The 22902-nt window shown below is 43.4% G+C and overlaps 1 protein-coding gene across 1 annotated transcript in view; it reads right to left on the bottom strand.

Annotated features, from left to right (window-relative positions):
- The window catches only part of LOC140731960 (peptidyl-prolyl cis-trans isomerase FKBP5-like), a 266947-nt gene that overhangs the window by 106377 nt on the left and 137668 nt on the right, over positions 1 to 22902 (bottom strand). The window contains exon 2 of the mRNA XM_073053970.1: positions 1048 to 1192. Coding sequence (XP_072910071.1) covers positions 1048 to 1192 — 145 coding nt within the window. The remainder of the gene's footprint in view (positions 1 to 1047; positions 1193 to 22902) is intronic.

The following is a 22902-nucleotide window of genomic DNA, read 5'->3' as shown; positions in this document are numbered from 1 at the left end:
GTTGTGTGCAGACATACCCAGCCCTGAGACACCAGGCAAGGTCATTTGATTCCAACAATTCCTTTATTGATCATAACAGAATGTCTCTCTGGTGCTTCCCGCTCCCTCCCCTCTCCTTTCCTCTTTTCCCAAACATGATTTCCCTCTCCCTGTCTCCTTCCCACTCTCAGTTCACTATGGAGATCCACATCAGAATCAGGTTTACCATCACTCACATATGTCATGGAGCGTGTCTTGTTTGGTGGCAGCAGTACAGTGCAATACATGAAATTACTACAGTACTGTGCAAAAGTCTTAGGCCCCGGGGGGGGGTGTGTACCTAAAACTTTTGCACAAAACTGTACATAAGACAATGATGTAAAGCAATAATGACACATCTTAGTGCTTTCATTCCTCAGAATTCACCACACACACACACACACACAGCAAAGAGAACTGTGGTGTTAAGTCTGATTGAATTGAGTTAGGTTGCACTACCAGATAACTCAGGTAGAAAGAACGATAGGGAACGTTTTGGAAGTGGAAGTACTGCTGATAGAGTAGGTATGGGATGGAGGTTCGTCTTCATGACCACATACACAGTGATGAAGGGTTTGGTTCATCTTCGGACAGACGCCAGGAAAACTGGGGCTGATGGGGAACACAGACTGTGGGGTACAGTTTGGCTTCATTCAGCTGAAGGCGTTCTCTACTCATTCAGTTCTAGATCTGAGACAAATGCTGTGCCTATCAGAAGGAGTTTCTGAGGACAGGTGAATGCAGTCAGTATTCGTGGTGAATCTGATGTGATGATTTTATGGGGTACACTGGTAAGGAGACCAAGGATAAATTCCTGGAAGTATCAGAGAAAACTGGAAGAGAGATCATTGCTACTGATTGTGGAGCTGTGATTTGATGGTTCTGCATTTCTAATGTTTAAGGGTGAAGGTGGACAGATACAAACTTTGTTTTCATCTGACTACAGATTTCACATATTAAATAATGCTTTCACCTTCATATCTACATTTAGCTTTTCCAGCAGGGGCTCATTTGCTGGAAGTCACTTACCTTTCCCCAGATCAAAGACAAATTGCTCATTTCTGTCTCTACTCGAATCAAACTTGCTTCCATTCTGCAGGGTCCCGGTGTAGTGGACAAACACTTTATCTCCAATCATAGGAGACTCGGCATCGATTCCTGCCTTCTTGACAATCTGGGAAGGCAAAGGGAAACATGAGAGGCTAGCAAACACAGCAACAAGTCATTACTAAATGCCCCATAACAACGATTGCCTCATATCTTTTCCATAGAGGGAGGCTAATTAGCCCACGGACACCCAGAGCATCCCATCATTTCCACTCCTCTACTTACTTCCTTCTGATATAACCTCTCCCAGATGCTCACCAGCTTTTCCCCCCTCCTTCCCCACCAGTTCCTTTACCACTCACCTACCCTGGGGTTGATCTACCTCATTTGCATTCATTTAAACTTACTTCCTTTCGGAATCATGTCTTCCCATTTCACTTTCCAACTTTGTTGGCTCTCTTTGCCTTTGATAACAGTGCAGCAGAGTTCTGGGAAGAGAGCCTGGAATGCTGCTAAAGTAGTGTAGAAACTTCCATTCCCGCCTGCAATCCAGAACCACTTGAGAAATTTGACTTCACCAAGGACAAATTACCCCCTCTGATTGCCATTTGCTCGACAGATTAAGCATTCCTTTGCTCCACAGCGTGTATGCCAGCTCACCAAGAGTTCTCTGAAAATGCTCGAGTAACATTTTCTGCTTTCTTACTACCGGTAGATTTTCCCTCCAGGGAAAAAACTGGCCAGGTTCTGAAATATTTCTGGATCTTTCATCCTCCGGGTCTGAATGGAGGAATGACACAGTGCCTCAGCAAGTGGAGCTGTTGTGTCCAGCTTCAGCAGTCTGCAAGCTTATAGCCTTGACACTCGGAACATCCCTCAACGCTTCTCAGGCCTCTGTAAGCGATGTCTCCCGCATCGCTAGCCACACTTGGATGGTGCTTGCCCATTCAACTAAGCTTGCAAAATGTGTTAAAGTTTTTCCTGGCTCTGGTTGTCGAGTAAATGTACGTCCCTTTCAAAATGGTAACTATCTCCTCCATATTAGCTAGTGCCAGGTGATGATAGTACTCACAAAATTGTGATAAAACAGAGCACACACACTTATAGGATTGTCAAGTAATAAGCCCATTAAACCATAAGATATAGGGCCAGATTAGGCCATTTGGCCCATCGTCTGCTCTGTCATTCCATCAAGGCTGATCCAATTTTCCTTTCAATCCCAATTTGAGAAGGATAAGGGCAGCTCGGAGGTGTCAGTGTTGCAGTTGAACAAAGGAGATTATGGAGCCATGAGGGAGGAGCTGGCCAAAGTTAACTGGATGGATATCCTAGCAGAAAAGACAGTGGAACAGCAATGGCAGATATTCTTGGGAATAATGCACAAGGTGCAAAATCAGTTCATCCCCCGGAGCAGGAAGGATTCAAAGGGGGGAAAGGGGCCACAGTGGATGACAAAGGAAGTCAGAGATTGCATAGCATTAAAAAAAAGGAAGTATGACAGAGCTAAGGTGAGTGGGAGGACAGATGATTGGGAAATTTTTAAGGAACAACAGAACTTAACTAAAAAGGCAATACGGGGAGAAAAAATGAGGTACGAACGCAAGCTAGCCAGGAATATAAAGGAGGATAGCAAAAGCTTTTTTAGGTATGTGAAGAGAAAGAAGATAGTTAAGAACAATGTTGGGCCTTTGAAGAATGAATTGGGTGAAATTGTTATGGGAAACAGAGAAATGGCAGAAGAATTTAATGAGTACTTTAGATCTGTTTTCACTAAGGAAGACACAAGCAATCTCCCAGATGTATGGATGGGCCAGGGACGTAGGGTAACAGAGGAAATGAAACAGATTGACATTAGGAAGGAAACAGTGATGAGTAGACTGATGGGACTGAAGGCTGACAAATCCCCAGGTCCAGATGGTCTGCATCCTAGGGTACTAAAGGAGGTGGCCCTGGAAATTGCGGATGCATTGGTAATCATTTTCCAATGTTCCTTAGATTCAGGATCAGTTCCTGAGGATTGGAGAATGGCTAATGTTATCCCACTTTTTAAGAAAGGAGGGAGGGAGAAGACAGAGAACTATCAACCTGTCGGCCTAACATCAGTAGTGGGGAAGATGCTAGAGTCCATTATTAAAGATGAAATAGTGGCATATCTAGATAGCAGTGATAGGATTGGGCCGAGCCAGCATGGATTTACCAAGGGTAAATCATGCTTGACTAATCTATTGGAGTTTTTTGAGGATGTAACCAGGAAGTTAGACGGGGGAGATCCAGTGGATGTAGTGTACCTCGATTTTCAGAAGGCATTTGATAAGGTCCCACATAGAAGATTGGTGGGTAAAATCAAAGCTCATGGCATCGGGGGGAAGACATTGACATGGATAGAAAACTGGTTGGCAGATAGAAAGCAAAGGGTAGCGGTGAATGGGTGTTTCTCGGAATGGCAGGTGGTGACTAGTGGGGTGCCACGGGGCTCGGTATTGGGACCACAGCTGTTTACGATTTACATCAACGATTTAGATGAAGGCATTGAGAATAACATCAGCAAGTTTGCTGATGATACTAAGCTGGGTGGCAGTGTGACATGTGATGAGGATGTTAGGAGAATTCAGGGTGACTTGGATAGGCTGGGTGAGTGGGCAGATACTTGGCAGATGACGTTTAATGTGAATAAGTGTGAGGTTATCCACTTTGGGAGTAAGAACAGGAAGGCAGATTATTATCTGAATGGTGTAATGTTAGGTAAGGGAGAAATACAAAGAGATCTAAGAGTCCTTGTTCATCAGTCACTGAAGGTGAATGAACAAGTGCAGCAGGCTGTGAAGAAGGCTAATGGAATGTTGGCCTTTATTACAAAGGGAATTGAGTACAAGAGGAAGGAAATCCTCTTGCATTTGTACAGGGCCCTGGTGAGACCACACCTGGAGTATTGTGTACAGTTTTGGTCTCCAGGGTTAAGGAAGGACATCCTGGCTGTAGAGGAAGTGCAGCGTAGATTCACAAGGTTAATTCCTGGGATGTCAGGACTGTCTTACGCAGTGAGGTTAGAGAGACTGGGCTTGTACACGCTGGAATTAAGGAGATTGAGAGGGGATCAGATTGCAACATATAAGATTATTAAGGGATTGGACAAGATAGAGGCAGGAAATATGTTCCAGATGCTGGGAGAGTCCAGTACCAGAGGGCATGGTTTGAGAATAAGGGGTAGGTCATTTAGGACAGAGTTAAGGAAAAACTTCTTCTCCCAGAGAGTTGTGGGGGTCTGGAATGCACTGCCTCAGAAGGCAGTGGAGGCCAATTCTCTGGATGCTTTCAAGAAGGAGCTAGATAGGTATCTTATGGATAGGGGAATCAAGGGATATGGGGACAAGGCAGGAACCGGGTATTGATAGTAGTTGATCAGCCATGATCTCAAAATGGCGGTGCAGGCTCGAAGGGCCGAATGGTCTACTTCTGCACCTATTGTCTATTGTCTATAATCTCCTGCCCTCCCCGTATCCATTCATGCCCTGACCAATTAAGAATCAACCTCTGCCTTAAATCTTCATAAAGGCTTGGCGTCCACAGCTGTCTGTGGCATATTCCACAGATTCACCACTCTCTGGCTAAAGAAATTCCTCCTCATCTCCATCCTAAAAGGACACCCCTCTATTCTTAGGCTGTGTCCTCTGGTTTTAGACTCTCCCACCATAGAAAATATCCTCTCCACATCCACTCTATCAAGTCCTTTCACTATTCAATAGGTTGCAATGAGATCACCTCTCATCCTTCTGAATTCCAGTGAATACAGGCCCAGAGCCATCAAACACTCTTCACATGACAAGCCATTCAATCCTAGAATCATTTTCGTGAGCCTCCTTTGTACCCCCTCCAGTTTCAGCATACCCCTTACGATGAGAGGCCCAAACCTGCTCACAATACTCCAAGTGAGATCTCACCAGTGCTATATAAAGCCTCAACATTATATTCTTGCTTTTATATCCTAGTCCTCTTGATATGAATGCTAACATCACATTTGCCTTCCTCACCACAGACTCAACCTGCAAATTAATCTTGAGGGAATCCTGTGCAAGAACTCCCAAGTCCCTTTGTGCCTCAGTTTTTTGTATTTTCTCTCCATTTAGAAAATAGTCAACCCTTTCATTTCTTCTACCAAAGTCCATGCCATACACTTCCCGACACAGTATACCATCTGCAATTTCTCTGCTGATTCTCCTATCTATCCAAGTCCTCCTGTAGCTTCTCTACTTCCTTAAAACTACCTTTCCCTCCACCTATCTTCATATCATCTGCAAACTTTGCAACAAAGCCATCAATTCCATCATCCAAATCATTGATACATAATGTAAAATGAATTGGTCCCAACACAGACTCCTGTAGAACACCACTACTCACCTGCAGCTAACCAGAAAAGGCTCCCTTTATTCCCACTCTTTGCCTCATGCCAATCAGCCACTGCTTTATCCATGTTAGGATCTTCCCAGTAAGACCATGGGCTCATAACTTGTTAAGCAGCCTCATGTGTGGCACCTTGTCAAAGGCCTTTTGAAAATCTAAGTAAACAACATCCCCCAATTCTCCTTTGTCTATCCTCCTTGTTATTTCTTCAAGTAATTCCAACAGATTAGTCAGACAAGATTTTCCCTTGAGGAATCCATGCTGTCTATGGCCTATTTTATCATATGCCTCCAAGTACCCTGAGATCTCATCCTTAATAATCGACTCCAGTATCTTCCCAACCTCTGAGGTCAGACTAACTGGACTATAATTTCCTTTTTTCTTCCTCTCCCCCTTCTTGAAGAGTGGTGTGACATTTGTAATTTTCCAGTCTTCCGGAACCATTCCAAGATCTAGTGATTCTTGAAAGATCATCACTAATACCTACATGATCTCTTCAACCACCTCTTTCAGAACCCTGGGGTGTAGTCTGTCTGGTCCAGGTGACTAATTTTACCTTCAGACCTTTGCAAGAACCTTTCCTCTAGTTATGGTAACTTCACGCAGTTTATGACCGCTGACATCTGGAATTTCCACCATTCTGTTAGTCTTCCACTGATACAAAATACTTAGTTAGTTCATCAGCCACTTAGATTTCACCCTATTACCACCTCTCCAGTATTGTTTTCCAGTGGTCCGATATCCACTCTCGCCTCTCTTGTACACTTTATGTATCTGAAGAAGCTTCTGGTATCCTCTTTAATATTATTGGCTAGTTTACTTTCATATTCCATCTTTACCTTCTTAATGACTCTTTTTAGTTGCCTTCAATTGGTTTTTAAAAGCTTCCCAATCCTCTAACTTCCCACTAATTTTTACTGCATTATATGCTCTTTCCTTGTCTTTTATGTTGGCTGTGACTTCTCTTGTTATCCATGGTGCTATCATCTTGCCTTTAGAATACTTCTTCCTCTTTGGGATGTATATACGCTGTACCTTCTGAATTGCTTCCAGAAATTCCAGCTGTTGCTGTTCTGCCATCATCCCTGCCAGTGTTCTTTTCCAATCAATTCTGACCAACTCCTCTCTCATGCCTCTGCAATCCCCTGTACTCCACTGTAATACTGATATATCTGGCTTTAGCTTCTCCCTCTCACATTTCAAGGTGAATTTGATCATATTATGATCACTGGCCCCTCAGGGTTCTTTTACCTTAAGCTCTCTGATCAATTCTGGTTCATTGCTCAACACCCAATCCAGAATAGCTGATCCCCTAGTGGGCTCAACCACCAGCTGCTCTAAAAAGCCATCTCGTAGACATTCTAGAAATGTAAGGGTTGGAAACATATGCATAATTCACAACCACCGACATTGAGTTGGGGCTCACTTTAAGAGGCTGGTCTGATGTGATGACATAATGAAGTGAAGTTTTTTTTAAACCACATTTTATGTTCTGTGCTTGGTTGACAATAAAGGAGTTGATATGGTTTCCCTTAAACCTAAAACGCATCTGTTATTTTATCTACAAAACCTGAAGGATAGTGATATCATGGCCACCATAAATTTTTGTGGATGAGATTACCAAAACAAAAGATGGAGGCTAATCCTGCACAGTGCATGCAGCATCTTTTTCAGTCAGTGCCCAAACTGCACACACGAAATTCAATATCAGACTGCCTCTTTCATTGCTAGAGCTGTGTGACACACCACACTCCAATCACTCCTGACTGATGGACGTCATTGTGTGCTTGACTATTCAATGGGCGGCTCTCCCAATTGGCCCCCATCCCCAGATAATATCGAGAACACACTTTGCCTCCCTGACCAGTATTATCTTTAAGGTTAGATAGTTTTTGAATCACATAGGTATTTGATTCCCAGAGGTCACAGTGCATTTGAACCAATACTTCTGGGTCATCAGTCTGAGCCTCTGGTCCAGTAACCTAACCACAAAACCTGTTTTACCCCAAAATTTCATATTAGTGCCATCTTCATGTTCTCCCTAGTCGAAAACACCAACAATTCTTCCAGAATTCCAAAGCTCAAAGCAGAATGTTTTGCCTTTAGGGCAAGAACTCTGTTTTTGTTTTATTTAGAGAAGCAGCATGGTAACAGGACCTTCCTTTCTTTCCTTTTTAAATCTTTTTATTAATTTTAAACAAACATAAATGAAACATGAATACAGAGAGTTTGAAAGCACGTAATTAATAGGTTAAATATACATTCATATAGATGATAATCCATAGATAATAACCTCCCAAGCTCACAATAATTGTGGAAAAAGGGAGTAAATAAGAAGAAGGAAAAAAAATCCCCAAAAAAGAAAAGAGAAGAAAAAAAAACCTAACCAACATGGGCCATTGCATTATGTCAAATATACACAGTAGCGTCAATAACTCCGCACCTCCATCCAAATAATTAAGGATAATAGAAGCAGGGTTTAGGAAAAGTCAGTTTAACTGATATGAAAATGTTGGATAAATGGTCTCCAAGTTTCTTCAAATTTAGCTGAAGAATCAAAGACAATACTTCTAATTTTTTCTAAACTCAAACAAGAGATAGTTTGAGAAAACCACTGAAATATAGTTGGAGGATTAATTTCTTTCCAATTCAATAGGATAGATCTTCTAGCCATTAATGTAACAAGTGCAATCATCCGTCAAGCTGAGGGGGATAAACAAATATTATCCACCTTTGGTAAACCGAAAATTGCAGTAATAGGATGCGATTGCAAATTGATATTCAGAACTGTTGAAATAGTACCGAAAATATCTTTCCAATAATTTTGCAAACAAGGGCAAGACCAAAACATGTGGGTCAATGAAGCAACTTCAGAATAACATCTGTCACAGGTTGGATTAACATGAGAGTAAAATCGAGCAAGTTTATCCTTGGACATGTGAGCTCTATGTACAACCTTAAATTGTATTAGGTCATGTTTAGCACAAATAGAAGAGGAATTGATTAATTGTAAAAATTTTCTCCCACTGCTCAGTGGGTATAAGACAATGAAGTTCTTTTTCCCATTCCTTCTTAATTTTTTCTGATACTTCTGGCTGTATTTTCATGATCACATTATAAATGGTGGCTACTAAACCCTTCTGGCAAGGATTCAGAGCTAAATTTTTTCCGTAATGTCCAGGACCTTCCAACCCAACAAGCCTGGGTCACCCAATTACAGCCATGTGACCAATCAGCCTACTAATTCGTACATCTTCAGACCGTGGAAGGAAATCGGTGCGACCAGAAAACATGCACACGGTCACGGGGAGGACATAGACAGCGGCAGGAGTGAAGCCGGACTGCAGGCGCTGTAACAGCATCGCGCTGACCACAATATTACCGCCACCCGTTCATCTGTGTTAGCTGCCCGTCAGACTTGGTACTCTGACAGCGTGCTGAGGGGACGTGTGAGGGTGAAATTGGCCCTCAGCACCAGTGAGTTGTAGCTACTGGATGATGAAACTCCCGCACCTCTTCTCAAAGAGGGAGAACTTCTGTGGCTCAGTTATATAAAGCCATGCCAGGGGCTTTGGAGGGGCCTGTAAGAGGTGATCCCCAGCAGGCATCACACGCTTTGTAGCTTGTCTTCGGAGATGGTGGTGACCATTAGGGGTGCAGGAGCTAGGGCCCCACACTAAGTAATGTCTTTTACTTAGAAATTACAAGGAAGTCCTGCAAATAGAATAAATGGCAAAAATACTAAGAAGCTGGGCTCTGAGTCAAGTATTCAGGAGCCTTGACAAGATTACTCCGCACCTGCAGTCTGATCTCCTGCACATTACTGAAGGAGACAGGATAAGTTACATGCTCTGTGTTCAATCTGTTGTCGTGACCTCATAAGGAGGCAAACTCAAGGGGCAGCCTCCTGTCCGGTCCGCTCTTCTAAAGGATGTTGAGTGAACTACCTACACAATAAAAATCACCAGAGCGGGAGCGGAAGGCTCCTGAATACTTGACTCAGAGCCCAGCTTCTTAGTATTTTTGCCATTTATTCTATTTATTACCGTACTATTTTTGAATCCACTGCATTCATCACATTTGCCACCTTCATATCAAAGGCAGGCCAACAGAGTTGTCAATAATCCACACCACAGGTCAATATTTGAATAATTTAAATGTTCTTTATGGTAAGATGTGGCACATTTTGATAAGAACCATTGTGTGGAGAGCAGGATGAAGGTTTACTTTGCTCAGCAAAATGACCGAGCATTTCCCTAGAAGAGCTGGCTCGTCACTATCTCTCTCCTCCTCCCAGGCTGCCAGCGTGATATTCCTGGAATACAATGTTCATTGTAATGAACACGGCCAGCACGGTAGCGTAGTGGAAAGTCCAGAAGAGCCTATTCTGTGCTGTTTCTCAATAAATGAATAAATAATGATAACTAATACAAAGGAAGAAGGGAACCTTTCAAGCCCTTGAGCCTCTTAAACCATCCAATGAGAACCTAACAGATGTTGACCTCATTTTCCTGCCTTTGGTCCAAATGCCTTGATAAGTTAAAAAGTTCTCTTGGTGTTAACCATGAAGATACTCATTTGTTCCTCAGGATCCAAACTCCAGAGCTGTGGATTTTTACCATGCTTTGTCTGAAGGATGGCTTTCTGGTTTCAAAGCTCAAAGTAAGTTTATTATCAAAGTACACATATATCACCGTATACAACCCTGAGATTCATTTTCTTGTGCATACACGATAAACCTATAGAATAATAACTATAACAGAATCAATAAAGGGCTGTCCAACTCGGGGTTCAACCAGAGTGCAGAAGACAACAAACTGTGCTAACACTGAAAGGAGAAATAATAATAAAAAATAAATAAATAAGGAATAACTATCGAGAACATGAGATGGAGAGTCCCTGAAAGTGAATCCATTGGTTGTGGGAACATTTTAATGATGGGGGTAAGTTGAGGAGTAATAACTGTTCCTGAACCTGGTGGTGTGGGTTCTGAGGCTCCTGTACCTTCTTCCTGATGGCAGGAGTGAAATGAGAGCATGACCTGGGTGGTGGACGCTGCTTTCCTGCGACACCAGTCTGTGTAGATGTGCTCAATGGTTGGGAGGGCTTTACCCACATGACAGACTAGGCTGTATCCAATACTTCTTGTAGGGTACTCACTTTGAATGTTATGCCTGTACCCTGTTGCAGTAGGTTGGATGTTGTTGTTATGACAGTTCTCCATTGTTAGTTCCACCACCAGAGGAAATAATTGCTCCATTGTTCTGTACAAAATCTTCTCAAATATTAATTGACTTAATTAGTCATCTTATAATCAAAGGAAAGGAAGTTGGATTTATGTAAGCTCTCCTAATAATATAACCCACTGAACTCTGCTGTCCAGTTGCTGGTGGATCCCTGTTCCATCTCCAACCAAGGTCCAAATTACAGAACCCTCAACTCACTTTAGTGGTTCTGCTGGGGTCTAACCAGGTAGGTGGGGATGAAGGAGGGATAAAGCTTCTTCAAGCCTGCAGGAAGCTTATCTACCAACTCTACAAAGCGGTAACATGGTAGCACGGCTGGCAGACCTACTGCCTCACAACTCGAGTGACCAGCTTGGATCCTGACCTCAGCAGGGCTTTGCATGCTTCTCCCTTTAACTGTGTTAGCTTTCCCCAAAAGGTGGCATCCTCGGCACCTTACGTTCCTCCCCATGCACTCGCGGCCGTGTGCTCTGTCCTATCTACAACTTTGCACGATATGTCACCGAGATTTGAGGTGGGGTTGCAGGGATACAGTGAGGGATGGGAGGGATGCGATGGTTCTGACAGCTAGCATGGACCTGACTGGCTGCACCATTCCTGATGAAGGGTCGTGACCTTTATGTCCACAAGCGCTGCCTGACCCGCTGAGTTCATACCAGCAGTGCTCTGTTTGGTCTCAGGTTCCAGAGTCGCGATTGTCCTGCGATTTGTTTTGATGACGTTAAAATTTTTGCCTCATAAGAGTTTTGCACAAGCTGAAGTACAAGGTGTTCTGTGAAAACAAGGTGTTATTCTGCACACTGATTCCAAATAGGCAGCAGGTTGCAGAGAACTTATCACGTTCTGCTCCTTCCCACAGTCACTAGCAGCAACATGCTCGTCATACAATATCACCAACGATGAGTGGATGGCAAAAGCTGGCTCAAAATGAGACCGCGTGGCCCCTCATGATCACCAACCCAATCAAAGATACCTCCATCTCTGTAAATCTTCCTGTCCGGGAAATTTAATCGAGTTACATCGTGTTGCTGAGTCGGAGGAGTTTGAGGAGATTTGGCAAGTCATCAAAGATACTCACAAACTTCTGCAGATGTATGGTGTTGAGCATTCTGTCTGGCTGCATCACCATCTGGTATGTGTGTGTGTGTGTGTGTGTTGGGGGGGCACTGCACGGGATGGAAATAAGCTGCAGAAGGTTGTAAACTCAGTCAGCTTCATCACAGGCACCAGTCTCCCCAGCATCCAGGACGTCTTCAAGAAGCATTGCCTCAAAAAAGGCAGCATCCATCATTGAGGACACCCATCATTAAGAACCCTCGTCACCCAGGACACGCCCTCTTCTCATTGCTACCATCAGAGCCTGAAGACACACACTGAACAATTCAGGAACAGCTTCTTTCCCTCCACCATCAGATTTCTGAATGGGCATTGAACACAAAACACTACCTCCCTACTTATTTTTTGCATGACATTTAATTTAACATATATATATATATATATATAACATCTACAGTAATTTACAGTTTTTATTAGTATATATTGTTTGGTACTGCTGCTGCAGAACAGAAATTACATGACATATTCCAGTGTTATTAATCTTGATTCTGATAAATGAGAACCAAGTGTTCTGGCACATTATTCCCAGGTTATTGTTTTTCTTTACACACCTTACGACAAGGTGCTAAAGTAACACAAGAGATAAAACTGGTAAACTGGTTTATTGTTGCTGCACGTACTGAGAGAGAGTGAAAAGCTCAGTGTTGCATGCCAGCCGTACAGGTGATTTCCTCACATCTGTAGCAGAGGAGAACAAGGTAATGGAATGCAGAATGAGGTGTTACAGTTACAGTCCAAGTCCAGTGTCGGCAGACAATGAGAGTGAGGGAGACTGGGAAATCAGGAGTCCAGTCTACACGGTGACCATTCAGGAGCCTTGTAACAGCAGGACACAAGCTGTCCTTGGGCAGAGTAGTATGTGCTTTCAGCTTGTTTTTAGGGTGTCAAGTATTTGATTGTTCCTGGCATTTACAGTACTGTGCAAAAGTCTTAATCTCACACAGTATATATAGGTAGGGCGCATAAGACTTTTGCACAGTATTGTATTTGTCAACACAGAGGAGAGAGCGAGTTTGTAAATCTGGCAGGAGCAAATGATGTTGGGAATGGCGAGGGTGGAATGTCGCAGAGGGGTGTGAGGCAGGTGGCAGAGAAGGAATGCGGGGCAGACACACCCAGCCCTGAGACACCAGATAAAGTTACTTGATTCCAAACAATGTGATTTATTGATCATTACAGAACGTCTCTCTGGTGTTTCCCACTCCCTCCCCTCTCCCTTCTCCTTTTCCCAAACATGATCCCCCTCTCCCTGCCCCTTCCCACTCTCAGTCCTCATTAGAAACCTATATCAGGTTTCTCATCACTCACATGTCATGAATTTTTCTTTGCAACAGCAGATTTACAGTGTGATCCACTAAATTACTATAGTAATTTATACTGACCCCCAAGCCAACAAGATTGAAATGCAACATTTGAACTTGTAAGGGAAGTGTATAAACTGAGAGGCTTTGAATGTGAAGCAGCTACAACTCCGTGGACAGCAACCATCATGGAAATGGAGCACCCACGTCGGAGCATGGACTCCTTCCCCGGGTATTACCTTTCCTATTCTTCGGTCATGGGGGGTCAGGGAAACATGTAGGTGATTGGTTGGGTAAATTTTTATTTGAGACAATAAAGGTGCTTGTCAGCAAATACAGATCTCTCTGTACCTAAATGATCATTGTTTCTAAGGAGTAATCCTTGTAACAAGATGGGAGACTATTTGTCAGAAAGGGTGGGCAGAACTGATATGGAGTCTTCAACCTGACGTAGAAGATAAAACAGTACAGCACAGGAACAGGCCTTACGGCCTGTGATGTCACACCAAATTAATTATGTTAACGACAACTCATTAAATTAATCCCTTCTGCCATACCTTCTTTTGTCTGTATGTTCACATTCTCATCTCGGAACTTCTCAAACAGTCCTTTTACATTTGTCAGTGCCACCGCTCCTGACAGTCTGTTCCAGACAGCCACTACTCTCTGTGTAAAATTCTTCTCCTTTGAACTTTCCTCCTCTCATGTCCTCCAGTAGTGGACTTCTCAGCCCCGGGCAAAAGGCTGTCTACCCTATCTATGGCTCTCATAGCCTTATAAACCTCTACCAGGTCTGCCCTTAGCCTTCAGAGCAAACAACCATAGCTTGCCCAAACTCTCCTTATGGCCTCTAATTATCCTGACATGTTAATGCTGCCACTATCTTTCTGCATTTTCTGCTTTTACTTCAGGTAAGTGCTATCCCATCACCTGTCGTTCAAGCAGGCCGCTCTCTGAGGTCTCTTTTCTTCTCCCTAGTCAAAACTCAAGCCTCTCCTGCCAGTGTCCTCATGTCAATATGATGGAGTGTATCCCCGCATGCCAGCTTGAGTTTGTTTGTCTGGCTGAGAACGAGCCAATTTCACATTGTGTGCTCTGCACACTTGGAACATTTCCTGTTGGTTTTCCCACTTCTGTCACATAGTGCATACACTCGAGTTTCCAGGTCACATTGTTAGAAGGGCAGAAACATTTGGGGAGTGATTCCATCTTGATATCCCCTTAATGTTGAGAGACCAGCTTATCAAATATGGTGTAGTGTTACAATCATTCTTTGCCTTATCTTGTTCCAAAATGCAAAGAACAGTATCTGTCCTCCTAATTATGGAATTCCCTTTCTAAACACAACCCACTGTGCCCCCAGGTGGATGAAATCCAACTGCAATTCACAGAGTAGCCCTCCGTGGAGGAACCCAGCGGTGATTTTCCCTGTGGCGGGCAGCAGAGAGATTCCCCTGTTGTCAGATCAGTCTCCTTACAGCAGACAATCTGCTGGGTGTACTCAGTGGGCTGAGCAGCATCTGTGGAGGGAAGGCCATTGTGGATAGATCGGGTCAGAACCCTGCATCAGGACTGAGAGTGAAGAGATGAGACAGTCAGCATAAAGGAGAGAGGAGAAGAGTTGAGACAGGAGTTCGAGGTGATTGGTGGGCCAAGGAGAAGTGAAGGGGCATTGAGGGGAGTGTAGTTGGGAGACAGTGGCAAGTGGATAATAGATGGAGTCACCACTGCCCACTGCTCATTATATTGGCCATCTCTCCTCTCCACATCACCCCCACTTTAGAACCCCAATTTCTTTCAGCAAACAGGTGACATTTGCATATGGATGTGATCGGAGGTTGTGCTCCATGTTGTCATCAACTCGTTCAGTCAACTACATGAAATAAAAGGCCTCGCACTCAACATTTGCAGGACTAAGGTCCTCAACCAACCTGCACCACACTGCCCCCATCACGCCAGACATCCTCGATGTGACCCTGGAAAACGTGGACCACCTCCTATATCTCAGAAGCCTCCTGCCAGCAATATCGATGATGAAATTCACCATATCCTTCAGTGCACCTGCACAGCTTCTGGCCCTTTGAGGTAGAGTGTTTGAAGCTCAAGAGCTCTGTCAAAGTTCACAATCCATCTATTTATCCTTGGCCTGATCATGGACTACTCACTGAACACACATTGAAACCCTGGAAGCATGTAACCTGCACAAAACCCTCTAAGTTCGCAATAAGTTAGGATAAAAGCGACTACATTAGCTTCTCCAAGGCTACTGAGTGGCCTGTTGGAGCATGCAATGCCGGTCTCCCAAGTAGACACTTTGTTCCATGCTCTGTGACAACAAGGGAAAACTGAGGGAACACTTTAAGGATGTTCTCAAAGTCTCCTGTAACTTCTCCTGACCAGGGAGAGGTCAGAATTTGGGATGGTATTCTCTCACCACGTCAAAACCCAACTCTTATCAGCCCTGTTTCAAAGTTCAAAATTTCCTACTAAGTTTGTTATCAAAGCACATATACCCAACCCTGAGATTAATTTTCTTGTGGGCATACTCAACAAATCCATCATAGAGTCGTAAGCATAGTAGAATCGATAAATTAACAAAAGGCTGCACCAACTTGGCATTCAACCAGTGTGCAAATGACAACAAACTGTGCAAATACAAAAAGAAAAAACAAATATTAAATAATAAGCAATAAATATCAAGAACATGAGATGAGTCCTTGAAAGAGTGTCCTTTGGTTGTGGGAACATTTCAATGATGGGGCAAGTAAAGTTGGGTGAAATTATCCCCTGTGGTTCAAGAGCCTGATGGCAGAGGGGGAATAACTGTTCCTGAACCTGGTGGTGAGAGCCCTGATTCTTCTGTACCACCTTCTTGATGGCAGCAATGAGAAGAGAGCATGATGCACCATCAATAACTCACTCTGAGACGTAAGAAGTGAGATATCAGCTTTTATTGACTGGAAGAATGAACAACACTACATCCTGGAGAATGAGGGCCGGCCTCAGGCCTCATTCGCCTTTATACAGGGGTTTGTGGGAGGAGCCACAAGAGCAGTCAGCAGGGGTCTGTTGGGAGCAAACCACTCTGGTATATGTAGTTCACCACAGAGCATGACAAGGGTGGCAGGATCCCTGATGATGGATGCTACTTTCCTACAACAACGTTTTGTGAAGATGTGTTCACTGGTGGGGAGAGCTTTACCCATGGTGGACTGGGCCATATCCACTACTTTTTGTAGGATTTTCCGTTCAAGGGTATTGCTGTTTCCATACCAGGCTGTGATGCAGCCAGTCAGTATACCTTCCACTGATTCAAACTGATACATTTCTTTCATGAATCTTCTCTTTTTCTAACTACATAGCTTTTTCATTTATTGTGTAGCAGTCTTTCTTTCTCATTTCTATTCACTGGATGACTTCATCTATAGCTAATCCTTCGGACAACCCTGGCCTCACGTTATCAGAGATAATTGTTGGCATAGCCATCCTCTGTGATTTAAAATTAATTTGATGTTTCTTCTTCTTCCCCATTTTGACCTAGGGTTTTCTAACTGAAACAAGAGGATCTAATCCATACTGCAAAACGTTAATCTTCATGCCATTGATTCCCTGGGTACGTATGTCTATGGCAGTAAACTTGAATAAATAAATAATGGCTTAACAATCACCAATCAAAAATGCACAAATGAGTAAAGTTAACTCTGTTTCTCTTTTCTACAGAAGTTGCCTGATCTGCAGAGTATTTTGAGCATTGTGTTTTTATATCAGACTTGATAGTTTCTTGACTTTCATTTATTAGTTTTGCTCTGCTCTGTGAACATAGATTTTGAACTTTCCCTTGCGTATATCTTTCAGAAACAGGTTACAGAAAGTCAGTCGATATCCAGACACAATACACAGCACAAGACCAAACTTCTGTGCGGGAAAGAAAGACATCCAGTGGAAAAGCTGTTACTGGTGGAAATGCTCAGCAGACCAGGCAGCAGCTGCGTCTCTGTTTTCAAATTAAATATTTGATGACAGAGGTACAAGAGACTGAACCTGGAGCAACAGACAACTTGCTACAGGGATCTTTCATATCGCTGGTGAAAACCTTGCATCCTTGCCTGGAAGCGAGGGAAGATAGAGAGTATAAAGAGAAGATGAGGAGGGGTGTTGCAAGGGTCGGTAGGTGATTGGTGGACTGGCTATGGGTGAAGGATGATGGGCAGATGGACCCAGGTAGACCTCGCAATAGACGTTCAGTTCAAAGGTCATTGAGCCAATCAGCTAACGCTGTTTCTCTTTGTATTGTTATTGTCTTATCTGTTGAATATCTCTGTATTTGTTTTTATTTTACATTGAGTCAGAAACAGCTATCATCAACTGATTCAATATTTTAAAACAATAATATTATATTTCTTTTGTTTCCAATTTTGTTATTCAATTAAATATTCTAACTGATATTAAAAAAATAATAATATTATATTTCAGATTAACAAAAACATTACTAGGTCCTAACATTAGCAGAAGATCTTCACTTTCTCTAACTTCTCACAAGAGTTCTGTTTCAGCAAGCCACACAATTCTGACAAGAAGAATTCCTCGATCCATGCACAATGTACACAGATCGTGTGCAAACACAATAAATTGAAGTGTGGCACTTGTACTTAAGGTGTGAACACTTCTAGGTGTTAAATATTCAGGCAGTTATCCATATGCTGATTTGCTGGAGTACAATGCTAAGGGTAGTGTTAAATTAAGTGTGATAAACATACATGGGCCTGTCAGATTCTATTTCACAATAGTATTTTTACTCGTGTCCATTATAAATCCCTACATCCACATTCATAAATGAATCTGTCTCCAACAGGCATTGTGCACGCTCCCTCTGGTGATGACACCACAAAGCCTTCATTGACTAAAGGGTTCAATACAGATTAGGTATGCAGAGATTGGTATTAATATTGGAAGACCGACATAAAGTGCATTTGATCCTTCTGGACAGCCAGATTAATCTAGAGCAGGGGCTCTCAGTTTATTGTATGCCATGGAGTCCAAATATTAACTGAGGGGTCTGTGGACCCCAGGTTGGGAACCCTTGATCCAGAGGTACTGATCATTTTCTCTCTAGGTGGGCACAATCATGTGGACCAGGAACAAAGCAGTTTGGCACACAGTCTAACTCATCCGGAACCCAGGTAAGGGCTGAAAGATATCTCCAGTTTATATCCTACCCTTGCTTTTGAATGCTCACAATTCAGGCAGATTGTTTTCACTGTGTAACAGGACAAAGCACTTCTGTCCAAAGACAAACATCCCCCGTTTCAGTGGCTTAACCTTGGATTCAGGGGAACGTACATGCTGCATGATAATGATAAGCCAGATGAAGCTTCTGTTCCTGTCCTTCAGCAGCTGGCAAGGCCCGGTGACAAGGACAGCAATGACACCATGAACTCAAAATAAAACCTCTCTGTGCAAACAAAATAGTCTGTCACCACATTGCCCAGATAACAAAGACGGGGAACTCTGCACCATGTGTGATCAGCAAAGGACATGGATTTTCTCCAGAAACCACCTGGTTGCAGCATTGCTTCAAACGGGCTCGTCTTTCGAGCAGTAATCCAGAGATTAGTTCAAATCCCCGCAAGGTTACTGGAGAACATATATTTAATTTGAATAGGACATTTTTTTTATAATGGTTGTCTCATTAATAGTGACCCATAAAGATATTGGAGTGTCATTAAAAATCTATCAGTTAACCCAGTCAGATTCATATCAGAAAGAATCAAAAGTTCAGATTATTGTAATGAAAAGCTTACTCACAGGCACCCAGCATCAGCTACATACATTCACAAGAAAACATAATCTAGACATAAATTGTACAAGATAGAATGCAATTAGAACGAAAACCAAATTTTATTGCAGTGCAAAGTAGCCGTAGAGTTGCTATACTGAGATAGTGACTAGAGTTGTGCATCTTGCTTCAAGAACTGAATGACTGAAAGGAAGTAACTGTTCTTCAGCTTGGTGGTGTGAGACCAGGCTTTGGCACCTCCTGCCCAATGGTAACTGGATGAAGATGGCATGACCCAGATCTTTGATGATGGATGTCGTCTTCTCGAGGTAGCACGTCATGTGACCCCATACCAGACCAAGATGGCTACCCTTCAGTAAAAGCTTAGTTATCAAACTGCCACGCAAACTAACAAAGAAAGTTAAACTGGATACTGCATTCAGAAGGAACTCAAAAATCAGGGCCTGGTGCCCCAATTGGAAAGCTCTTCCACATATCAAGTCAACAGAGGCATACATGGTTGTTGTCACAGAACATACCAGACTCCCTTCTCATAATCTCTGGCTATACCTGTCCACACAGCACGACAGGCAGCAGCCACAATGACTCAATGGTAAAGAGATGGGGAGAAGTGACTGTGTTGCCATTGTCACCAAAGCCCATGAAATCTCATGGGATCAGATAACCTACAGGTAAGGAGACATCCTAGTTATTACCACTACTTACCCTTCCTCTGCTGATCCTCAGTGCATTTGAACAGTCTAGTTTCAGAATAGATTCAAAAACTGGCCATCCATGAGGCAATGTGAACCATTCACCATGGGTGTGAACCATTCACCATGGGTGTGAACCATTCACCATTGGTGTGAACCATTCACCATGGGTGTGAACCATTCACCATGGGTGTGAACCATTCACCATGGGTGTGAACTAGTAAAATCAACATTTAATAGCCGGAACACAGCAACAACGCATTGGGATTGCAGACCTGCCCTCTCAGGACTCAGGGCCATACAGCACAGACACTGACCCTTTTGCCCAACTGATCCATGCTGACTCCATCTAGCTCATTTCGATTGTGATAGAAGGGGCAGGATTCCAGGACACTCCCTCATTGAATGGTAGTGGAGATCAGTGTGCAAGTCCCAAATATAAACAATAGTCTTGCTTGGGCAGAAGTGCCAGGGAGATGATCCATTCTGACTTCCTCTTCATGTCCCCACCATAGAAGCCAGTCTTGAGATAATTCAATTGAATGATATAAATAACTGGCAGATAGCAAAGGAGAAGGGTTCAAGCCCTATGCCATCTGTAGTACTGAAGACCTGGACTCCAAAATTACTGAGACAAGGGAGATGCAGATAGTGTAAATCTGGACCAATACAAAGGCGCTGGAGCAACTCAGTAAATCAGTCAGACATGGACAGTCAATATTTTGCATTGAGAGCAGGTGAAGGGTCTGGACCCAAAACATCGACTGTTTATTTCCCTCTATAGCTGCAGATGCTTTCCTCTGTTATGAGTGATGAACAGACCTGATGGAAAATGGGGTGCAGAGTTAACCATTCCCCCCCCCGAGAACTACGAACTATTGCTGTTGCTATGCTGCTAATGAGAGAGAGGGATGAAGCATAGAGGCAGGAACATCTGCTACAGATAAGAAGGAGAGAAAGACTGTTGATTTATTGTATTTTGACTCTTCCTGGATTATTTACCTTCCACTACAAGGACTTTACTTTGCTCGTTAACATTCCTCAGGAGACAGCAGGAGTGGCCTAATTTGATGGACACAGTCATTCAGAGTTGATGGATAGCTGAGACCCCATTAGTAGGGATAAAAGACAGGTCTGGGGAGTCACACCAGGGGACACTGACTGAGTGTTGTGAACCCACAGAAAGGTGGGGGGCTTCGGAGACCGAATCAGGAGATCGATCAGTAAAGCTCACAGTGTGACCACAGGGCCGATGGGGACTTGTGTGTGTGTCCACTCATGCCAGAGTGACGAGTCCACCACAGACAAACGGTCTAGCTGAAGAACAGAGGGGTCATAGCTGAATGACCACATGATACTACGGAATAAGAAAGCAACAGAAGGTTTGGCTGCTGCAGCTGTTACATCTCGCTCGCTCTCTCTCTCTCTCTCTCTCTCTCTCTCTCCAACGATTACAACACAACAGCCATAACTACCTCAGCACGCATGAACTGAACTTTATACTTTTCTATGACAATTCATTTACCCCTAGACATCGATAGAGCTTGTTTATTATTGCTTATTATTATTCCTACACTTTTAGGTTTATTATTGCTAACTTGTTTTATATGTATATTTGCATTTTTAATACTGTATTGTGTAGTTTACTAATAAACACCCTTAGTTTTGGTCCCACAAGACTCCAATGGATACTTCTATCTCTGCTGGTCTGACACCCAGTTATGGGGTACGTAACACCTCCAGCACCTTTGTGCACTGCTCCAGAACTAGCTATGCCTTCAGCTAAGTCATTCCAATACTATGATGTTGTAGGCAATGTGAAAAATTGATTGGGTACGTCCTGCTCACAAAAGACAGGACAAATCCAATCCAGTTGAGATTATCTTAATCCATTCTATGCATGTTTTGAACAGCAAGAGTTTGGAACGTTACCATCAACCCTAACTGTCTCCAATGAACCCATTGCAACTGCTGTAGACATAGGATCGATCTTCCTGGGAGAGAACCTGCAAAGAATAGCTGGCTCAGATGGTGTCCCTCACCATGTCCTTAGGCCCTGTGTAGATCCACTGACAGGGGTATTTACAGACATTTATAACCTCTCTCTGCTTCTATCTGAGGTTCCCACCCGCTTTAAGGAGACGACTATCATGTCAGTACCTAAAAAACACAAGGTAGCATGCCTTAATGACTACTGTCCAATTCATTGTGAAGTGCTTCCAGGTGTTAGTCAAGGCATATATTTAGTCCAGTCTGCCAGACACCCAACCCACAGTAATTTACCTACAGCTGAAACCAATTTATAGAGGATGCATTCTCCCAGGCCCTCTCTCTGGAGCATGTGGACCATAAAGATACCTATGTTTGACTATTCTTCATTGATTACAGCTCCACCTTCAATACTATCATTCCAAGCTAACTTATCACCGAACTCCAAGACCCAGGAGTCAATACCTCCCTTTGCAACTGGATCAAATGGAATCTCTCCATTGGAATCACACCTTGTACAAAGATTAGTATAGTGGTCCTGGAGACAAGCTAGCTGATCTCCAACAACTATAACCATCTTTGTACAAGACGTGACACCACTCAGTACAGAGATTTCCCATGATCCATTGGTGATCTTCCATCTGTTGTAGAGCGCAGCAGAGTGGCACCCTCTATGACAGTAGTGGGGTGGAGATATGTCTCTAATAAAGGAGGTTAAAGGGGCTCCTTCCCTCCATGAGCTTGCAGGTCAGCCTGGAGCAAGGTGTAGCACCTGCTTAGCCCCATGATTAGGGTCACATCAAGTCATGGGAGCAGGTGGTGGATGGTCGTATGAACAGCCGGTGCCTATCACAAGTCCTGGTTATGTGACCACTGACACCAAGCAGCCATTTCTGAAGAATATTGGTAATGGCTGGGGCCACCCGTCTTGTAAAGACACTGCCCAGAAGAAGGCAATGACAAATCACTTCTGTAGAAAAACTTGCCAAGAACAATCATGGTCATGGAAAGACCATGATCGCCCATGTCATACAACACGGCACAAAATGGACAGTGGCAGTTAGTGGAAATGCAGCTTCACGGTTCCAGAGATGCACGACCAACCCTGACCTCCTATACTGTCCATATGGAGTTTCCACGCCTTCACTGGCTCTCTGCGTTTCCTTTGGGTCTTCTAGTTCCCTCCCGCTTCTTCAAGATCTGTAGGTTGGAAGGTTAATGGGTCGGTTTAACTCTTGGGAGAATTGATAGCAACATGGGAAGAATAAAATGTGATTAGCATAGGTTGAATGTCAGTT

The sequence above is a fragment of the Hemitrygon akajei genome, chromosome 8 (assembly GCF_048418815.1).
Source record: "Hemitrygon akajei chromosome 8, sHemAka1.3, whole genome shotgun sequence".
Classification (NCBI taxonomy): Eukaryota; Metazoa; Chordata; class Chondrichthyes; order Myliobatiformes; family Dasyatidae; genus Hemitrygon; species Hemitrygon akajei.
The sequence above is the reverse complement of the archived record's forward strand: the minus strand, read 5'-3'. Positions and strand labels throughout refer to the sequence as shown.